Source organism: the organism of the source record quoted next, unplaced genomic scaffold (assembly GCF_019419815.1).
Source record: "Pyrus x bretschneideri cultivar Hongxiangsu unplaced genomic scaffold, Pyrus_bretschneideri_v1 Contig8, whole genome shotgun sequence".
In the NCBI taxonomy this organism is placed as follows: domain Eukaryota; kingdom Viridiplantae; phylum Streptophyta; class Magnoliopsida; order Rosales; family Rosaceae; genus Pyrus; species Pyrus x bretschneideri.
This window is the reverse complement of record NW_025999820.1, coordinates 9390935-9399512: the sequence shown is the minus strand read 5'-3', so window position 1 is coordinate 9399512 and position 8578 is coordinate 9390935. Positions and strand designations below refer to the sequence as shown.

Sequence of the window (8578 nt, the reverse complement as noted above, 5' to 3'; positions counted from 1 at the left end):
TGAAAGTTTTCAAAACTTTTTCATTAGTTTTCCTTAAATTAAATGAGTACATTATATATATATATATATATATAAACAATGGGTACATTTTAGATTTAACAAAAAAATAAATTGACTTCACATATATTTTTTTATAAAAAGAATCGTACTTACAAAACAAAAAAAAATTGGTACATTTTGCGTATAACAATGTGGTACATTTTTAAAGAAAAATGGGCACATTATAACCAAACTACGAGTACAAATAAAAGGTTAAAAAATTTATGAGTATAAATAAAAGTTTAAAAAATATGGGCAAAGAAATTAATATATGAGTACAAATTAAAACTGAAAAAAGAAAATGTGTTCAATTTAAAAAAAAAAAAGGTTGCAAATTAAAAATGAGTACAAACTAAAACTAGAAATATATGATACAAAGTTTGGCCATAAATATAAATATACCAAATGTATATATTTGATAGCAGAACAAGGACAAGTTATAGAAGGACAAACGCTAGAAAGTAGAATAAGGAGAAGTTAATGCTTAACTTTAAAAGATGAGGAAATTCCAAATGAATGTACCCAAATTCCTAACAGATCGGAGATCATTGTTGATCGATTGAAGTGGACGGTTGCTCTTGCTCCACCTCAATATCAATAGGAACATTGAGATTGATATGCCTGTGTTTTAGATGATCATCCGATGGCTCCAATGTTGCAGATCATATCATCATCGACGATATCTGAGGAACCAACTGGCTGAGGCTTCTCCCCAAGACTACTCGTTGATCCCAAAGACAAGGGAAGTCGTTCGTCTTGGTTCCGCAATAGGCGGTGCACCCAGCAACTTTTAATGCATGCAGAGTTGGGGAAAGGAACTATAACTTGACAAATATCCCCCTGCTGCTCGTGATCGTCTAAATCCACTAACTTGAGCCACACGAGTTGCCTCAATTTTCATCTCATCCCATAAATAAGGTACAAGCTTTTGTACTCCCTTGATGAGAATATAAGGATGATCAAAATAATTAGTTCGTGCTCCAAGAACAACAGATAGAGCTAATCCTAATAACGTATCCCCTTGGGAATGTAGAGGACTTTCAAAACCAAATTCATTTTCTGATAGATGTTCAATGGTTGTAAGATGGTCAAAGGGTATAGCTGGGCCACTTTTGAACTTCATTGTCTGGCAGAATAACTTTCAATTCAGCGCGCTGAAGAGATTCCTGCAAATTAAATAACGTATAGATAACTAATTACTAACAGTTGTGATTCCAATGCTCTCTCAAGTATTAACAAAATTAATTTTCATTTCAAGAGAAATTAAGGAGAGAGCAACCTCATTCAACCAATTGTTTTTCAACTTTGCCACTTCATCGTCACCTAGTTTAATGCAATTAGTCAACTCCAGACGCTCAAGCATCAGGGGCAATTTTGGAATTTTCTCCAAAGATGTGCAATCATCCAAATATAAGTCACACAAGCTTGGTGGAAGGACTTGTGGAATTTTTTGAAGCCTCCGGCAACCACTGAATCTAAGTTTCATTAAGTTGACAAATTTGCTAATGCAATCCGGAAGACCAACAAAATTGTTTCTCGACAGATCAAGGCTTGCTAATGCAAACCAGCAACCAAGAGGCACAAGGAAATCACTTTCTGATAAATTGCATCCTCCCAAATCAAGATCAAATAGGTTGGGAAGGGCTAATGTTATAGAGTTGCAATCTGAAATATCTAAGTCAGTTGAAAGCAGCTGAGATTGGGTACTGCAAGATGAAACTTCATCTAACTTCACCTTACTCTTCCCAAATGTCACGAGTTTTGGGCACCTACCGAAATGAACTTGAATCAGATCTTGCAACCCATATAGATGATGTAATGATGTACCTGTAAGGTTCTCACATTCATTTGCTTTCAATCTTTGAAGCCCACTAAGATATGCAATTGATGAAGGCAATTCTCTTATGCCACTTTGTCGTATATCCAAATCCGTTAGAGATTCCATCTTGCCCTCTTCTATTTCTGGGAAACTCTCGAGCCTCGTGCAACCTTTTAGATAAAGCCATTCAAGGGATCTCAATCCAAGTCTTGTTACAAACCTCTTAAGCTTAGAGCACCCATTAAGATTCAAGTAAACAAGTTTATCAAGGAATCCAACAGAATCATGAACCTCAACCAAACTTTTACACTCACTTAGAACCAAGTGCTTTAGATTTGGGCTTCCGGATAAATCAGGGATTTTTTCTAAGAATTTGCAACCTTTGAAATTCATAGATGTATACTTTGCCAAATTCTGTAAAACCAAAATCAAAACAAAAAAAAAAAAATCACATGCTTTAAAAAGAAAATAACGAACCACTTGAGTTTTTTTTTTTTTTTTTTGAAAATAAAATGTGTAAATAAAGAATGGTTCAAAATAATTTAAATTATATACCTTAAATCCCTTCAATTGTCTAATGCCACTATATGACATATCAAAACTAATGAGATGTCCTGCATGGTAATTGGACGGTCTGAACCACTTTTGAACTTCATTACTTGGAAGAATAACTTGCAATTCATCGCGCTGAAGAGGTTCCTGAAACTTAAATAATGAATAGATAACTGATTACTAACAGTACAGTCGTGATCTGAATGCTCTCTCAAGTATTAACAAAATTAATTTTCGTTTGATGAGAAATTAAGAAGAGAGAGCAACCTCATTCAACAAATTGTTCTCCAACTTTGCCACCTCATCGCCACTTAGTCTAAAGCAATTAGTCAACTCCAGAAGCTCAAGCATCGGGGGCAATCTTGGAATTTTCTCCAATGATGTGCAATCATTCAGATATAAGTCACATAGGCTTGGTGGAAGGACTTTTGGAATTTCCCGAAGCCTCTTGCAACCACTCAATCTAAGTTTCATTAAGTTGACAAATTTGCTAATGCAATCCGGAAGACTAACAAAATTGTTTCTTGACAGATCAAGGCTTGCTAATGCAAACCAACAACCAAGAGGCACAAGGAAATCACTTTCTGATAAATTGCATCCTCCCAAATCAAGATCAAATAGGTTGGGAAGGGCTAATGTGATAGAGTTGCAAGATGAAACTTCATCAAACTTCACCATATGATTCCCAAATGTCACGAGTTTTGGGCACTTACCGAAATGAACTTGAATCAGATCTTGCAACCCATATAGATGATGTAATGATGTACCTGTAAAGTTCTCACATTCATTTGCCTTCAATCTTTGAAGCCCACTAAGATATGCAATTGATGAAGGCAATTCTCTTATGCCACTTTGTCGTATATCCAAATCCGTTAGAGATTCCATCTTGCCCTCTTCTATTTCTGGGAAACTCTCGAGCCTTGTGCAACCTTTTAGATAAAGCCATTCAAGGGATCTCAATCCAAGTCTTGTTGCAAACCTCTTAAGCTTAGAGCACCCGTTAAGATTCAAGTAAACAAGTTTATCAAGAAATCCAACAGAATCATCAACCTCAACCAAACTTTTACACTCACTTAGAACCAAGTGCTTTAGATTTGGGCTTCCAGATAAGTCGGGGATTTTTTCTAAGAATTTGCAACCTCTGAAATTCATAGATGTAAACTTTGCCAAATTCTGTAAAACCAAAATCAAAACAAAATAAATTACGTGCTTTAAAAGAATATAATAAAACACTTGAGTATTTTTTTTTTTTATCTAAAATATGTGTAAATATATAATGGTTCAAAATAATTTAAAGTATGTACCTTAAATTCCTTCAATTGTCTGATGTCACTGTATGACATATCACAACTAACTTGTTGCACAACATCATCCCAGTCATCACAACTTTTTTGAAGTACTGTTTGAATATCATAGTAAGGCTCTCCTTTGCAAGAATCGCAAATATCCAATATAACTTGCCAACGATCTATACTTTTCTTACGCAGATGAGAACCTATACGATTAAGAGCTGAAGGAAGGCCTTGAGCATAGGCTACTACACGTTGTGCGAGTTTGAAATAATTGTCTGGAGGTTCATTTCTTCCAAAGGCATTCAAACTTAAAAGCTCCAGAGCTTCGTCATCATTTAACTTTCGGACATTGTAGATGAACTTAACTCCATAAGATTCCAGCAATCCTCTATCTTTTGTGGTTATGATCATTATACTACCCTCACCAATCCATTCGACTTCAGCCAAGCTGTTTAACTGCTCCAATTCATCCACATCATCAAGAATTAAGAGAATCTTCTTTTGCCTCAACAAATTCTCTATAAGGCTCTTTCCTCCATGAGTATTGACAACCTTCGACTTTGAACCACGATTAATCTCACTTAGCAGAGTGTTTTGTAGTTGGATTAGGCCTCCGTGTTGCATTGATGTTTCTCGAACATCTGACAGGAAACAACTACCTTCAAACTTATGAGCAATTGCATTATAAACAGCTTTTGCAATTGTTGTCTTGCCTATTCCAGATGTCCCCCAAATCCCAACCACACAACCACCATTTCCATCGACCCCTAAAAGCTCTTTCACCTCTTGTACGCAAGATTGTAATCCAACAGGGTGTTTGGCCACATTCAAATACGTGCGATCAAGTACTCGGACTAATATCTCTTTGACAATGTTATTGATTATTGTAGCTTCATAGCTAGCAGTTCAAAACAAAAAGCACATTTAATCAGTGAACCTTTTTTTTTTTTTTTTTTTTTTTTTTTTGCTATATTTCAGAGATGTGAAAACAAATAGAGAGATACAAATATTACACGATATTAACAAAAAGTGTACTGGAAATTTTTTCTCTGTTTCTATCCAAAATGCACTAGTAATTACTAAAGTCAAGTATGTGTTGCTTGCTAAAGATCTAAAGAGTAAAAATGAAATACAAAACTAAATTGATGTCATTATTTAGGAAATTAACTATATGAATATACGGTAAGGGGAAGAAATGTACGTACTCTTCCTCCTTGACCGGATGTCCTGACACATTTGCTACTTCTCTAAGAGCTCTCCTCCACATGAGCACCTTCTTCTTGTTGTCCTTGAATTTGCCCTGAAGTTTTGCAAACCCGACACCGAAACTACTCGTTTGATTTCGTACATGGGACGGATCCACCTTGTAAAAAACTGGCAAAACTATTTGTTTCTTTGATTCTCTACATTGAAGGATCTTGACGAGCTCGTCCAAGCACCACCTTGAAGATGCATAGTTTTTAGAGAACATGACAAGAGAAATTCTTGACTCTTCAATTGCTTGGAGGAGCGCTAGTGATATTTCTTCTCCTCGTGTAAGTTGGCGATCAATGAAGGTGTTGATTCCGTTATCGACCAAAGCTTTGTATAAATGATCTGTAAAATTGGTGCTTGTATCCTCTCCTCTAAAACTCAAAAACACATCATATCTCCATGAAGGAGGCAAGGAAGAAGAAGAGGCAAGTTGATCGGCCATAGGAGAATTAAAGCCAGGTAAACTAAAGAAAAAGAGCCTCTCAAAGAATTGCAAGGTGCAGTATGGTATGGACATTGGGCTCTCTCTTGTTATATCAGTCCTCATGCTTTTCTTGGCAACTTCATTTTCAATTATTGAATATATATATATATATATATATATATATATATATATATATATAACACAATGAAAGCATCGTTGCTTCTCTGCCTTATATTAGAGTTAGTCTTCCGTTCACATTGGTAAAACTAATAAAAAAAAACCTCGCATGCGCCTCCGTAAACAAAATGTATAATATAAAAATGAAGAATGAAGTTTCCCAGAGCCTAGTTGTTTGCAATCTAAATTAGGGTTTTTTCTATGATACTTCAATGTATGAGATGTGACTGTATTTGAAAGGTCAGATTGAAATTGTCAAGATCCATTTTTTCTAGCAAGTCATGCATCAAAATCTAAATCAGCTGCAGCAGCATCAACCAAAAGTACTTTTGAGAAAAGCATTGAATAAGTAGAAATGTGAAGTCAAAAGTTAAGAGTGACTGGAAGTTGAACAGCTTACCGGAGGTCCAGTCACCAGCAAGCACTTTCCGGAAGGCCATCTCTCGCTTCTCCCCCTCCTCCCTCTTCCACTGTCGTTCGTTTTCACCCCCGCTCGATCAGCCAACATGACTAACAGGAACGACAAGTCGTTGTGCAAGTGAGGGTACGCTGTTGATAATTTGATACCGTCACTGCTTTGGGCTGGGTATGTTTGGAGAATAAAGCCCGATCAGCCCATATGAGCCCAAAAAATTTAACCTCCCGCACGGTAATTTTTTTTTTTTGAACAATTGATATTGTGTACGCTAAGGAGGAGGGGGTGAGATTATTCTCACAATGGGCTAACAATAATGTGGTTCAAATTCATCTTTGACTAGAATCAAACCTAAGGCCTTTCACTTACAATAATATGATTCAGATACCGATATTTTAAACACTGACTAAAAGTCACTCAGAAGTCAAAGTACTCAAGCTTCGTCTTGTTTGTTGGTCCTCAGTGTTTATGTTGTTGCTTCTGTGGCAAGGAACAGTTGATGATAATATTAAATTAAAAATGAGATATATCCATTTGATTCTAAAGACGGTTTAAGAGTTAACATTACTTATTTGTTATCTATTTTGTAGCCTGAAGGAAACTCTGATAATCTTAGAGGCAGTGATATAGATTCCCATTTATTATCCATCAGGCTGTAACTTGTTGGCTTGTGACTCCATCAAAAACTACTTCAATTAATTCAACCAAGTGAGTCCATTTCTTCTACCAAATTTAGCCTTATTATTGCCTTTGAGAAATTGTCTGTGCAGGACGTTCGTCGTTTGTCTTCATTTTCGTTCGCTTGAACATGTATGATCATTTCTTCACATAAACAGGGATGGCACTGGCAGAATCAAATTATTTGTAAAAAACTGGCATAACTATTTGTTTCTTTGATTCTTTACATTGAAGGATCTTGACGAGCTCGTCCAAGCACCACCTTGAGGATGCATAGCTTTTAGAGAATATGACAAGAGAAATTCTTGACTCTTCAATTGTTTTGAGAAGAGCCGGAGATATTTCTTCTCCTCTTGGAAGCTGGCGATCAATGAAGGTGTGGATTCCTTTATCGACCAAACCCTTGTATAAGTGATCTGTAAAACTGGTGCGTGTATCCTCCCCTCTAAAGCTCAAAAAGACATCGTATTTCCATGAAGGATTACTGGTGAAGGAAGAAGAAGAAGAGACAAGTTGACCTGCCATAGGAGAACTAAAGCCAGATAAACTTAAAAAAGGAGCCTCCCAAAGGATTGGAATATGCTGTATGGTATGGACAATGGACTCTCTCTTGTTATATCAGTCCTCATTTTTCTTCCTACCATATCTGGTAACATTAAATAAGGAACTTTCGTGGCAACTTCCTTCCAAAAGCAATTTCTACCAAGCATTTTCCAACCTACTACCTTTCAACATGGACAGGAACTTTCGTGGCAATTTCCTTTCAAAAGTGATTTCTACCAAACATTTTCCTACCTACTATCTTGTAATATGGACAGGAACTTTTGTGGAAACTTGATATCAGCAACAGTGCTTTTGCCGACACCCTGCACCTTAAATCAGCTGCAGCAGCATCAACCAAAAGCATTTTTGAGAAAATCATTGACTGAATAGAAATATGAAATCAAAAGTTAAGATTGACTGGAAGTTGAATAGCTTACCAGAGGTCTAGACACCAGCATGCACATTCCGGGACCGGCCTTCTTACATCCATATTCGAATGCACTTAATAGACCTGATTCTCTAGTGAAAAAGACACTTTCGAACAAAAACTTCAAAAACATGAGTAAAAGTTCGAAACTATTAGAGCTACAAGTCACCCGGAAGCCGGAATAGACTCAAACTTTGTCTTTTTGTTGGTCCTCAGTGTTTATGTTGTTGCTTTTGTGGCAAGGAACAGTTGATAACATCACTTATTTGTTATCTATTGGGTAGCTTGGAGGAAATTCTGAAGCAACTCCCCCTTGTTGTGACAATACCACTGCAATTGCAATGACAAGGAATCCAATGTTCCATCAAAGATTAAAGAACATTGCGAGGAGATATCACTATATAGGAGAGGCACTGCAGTTAAATATAATCAATTTGATTTATTGCAAATCTGAGGAACAATTAGCTGACATTTTCACAAAGGCATTGCCAAGGGACAGGTTTTGTATATTCAGAGAAATGTTTGATGTTAAACCAGTAACAAGCTTAGAAGGAAGTGTTGATATGTAAGCATGGTTGCTGGATCAAAGTCCAGAATTGGTGAAGTTCAAGTTTGAAGAATTGAAGGATTTGTTCTTAGTTTTATTAGTGTTCTTACTTTGCAATGAACGGTCAAGATTATAACATCTTAACGGTGCATAGCTTGGTACGCGTCTAGTTTGTTATGTTTTAAGTGAAACCGTGTGCCTTCCACGTGATCACCATCACGTTGCATATGAAGGCAACGCTATAATGTTCGGCTCTGATGCTGAGAACCTAGCATTCAAATCCAACGTGATTTCCAGGAGCAACAAACTCCATTTTTGTTCTTGAGTATTCTCTACAATCCCAGTTCATTGAGCACTTCAATTTCTTGTTGAATTTCATACAAAATCCTCACTAAAATCAACCCAGAAAAC

The 8578-nt window shown here is 36.4% G+C and overlaps 1 protein-coding gene across 2 annotated transcripts; it reads right to left on the bottom strand.

Moving 5' to 3' along the window:
- Positions 1–432: 432 nt before the first annotated feature.
- Positions 433–6278, bottom strand: LOC125473110 (disease resistance protein RUN1-like). Of its 2 annotated transcripts, none has more exons than XM_048575449.1 (6): positions 4908–6278; positions 3715–4600; positions 2678–3583; positions 2414–2557; positions 1319–2272; positions 433–1205 (listed from the first exon to the last, which is right to left on the bottom strand). In XM_048575449.1, exons 1-6 carry the CDS (start codon positions 5501–5503, stop codon positions 1128–1130), a joined length of 3564 nt encoding a protein of 1187 aa, XP_048431406.1. In that variant the 5' UTR covers positions 5504–6278; the 3' UTR covers positions 433–1127. The 2 variants fall into 2 exon arrangements, with proteins under 2 accessions (XP_048431406.1, XP_048431405.1); XM_048575448.1 differs by having other exon boundaries at positions 2414–2563; positions 4908–6276.
- Positions 6279–8578: the final 2300 nt, after the last annotated feature.

What these genes read in the sequence shown, in the direction of transcription:
- LOC125473110 (XM_048575448.1), bottom strand. Translation starts at nt 5,503, where the DNA reads ATGAGGACTGATATAACAAGAGAGAGCCCAATGTCCATACCATACTGC. An exon ending in CATCCGGTCAAGGAGGAAGA is followed by an intron (nt 4,601 to 4,907) that starts GTACGTACATTT and finishes TTGAACTGCTAG; the next exon opens with CTATGAAGCTACAATAATCA. An exon ending in AGAACAATTTGTTGAATGAG is followed by an intron (nt 2,564 to 2,677) that starts GTTGCTCTCTCT and finishes TCATTATTTAAG; the next exon opens with TTTCAGGAACCTCTTCAGCG.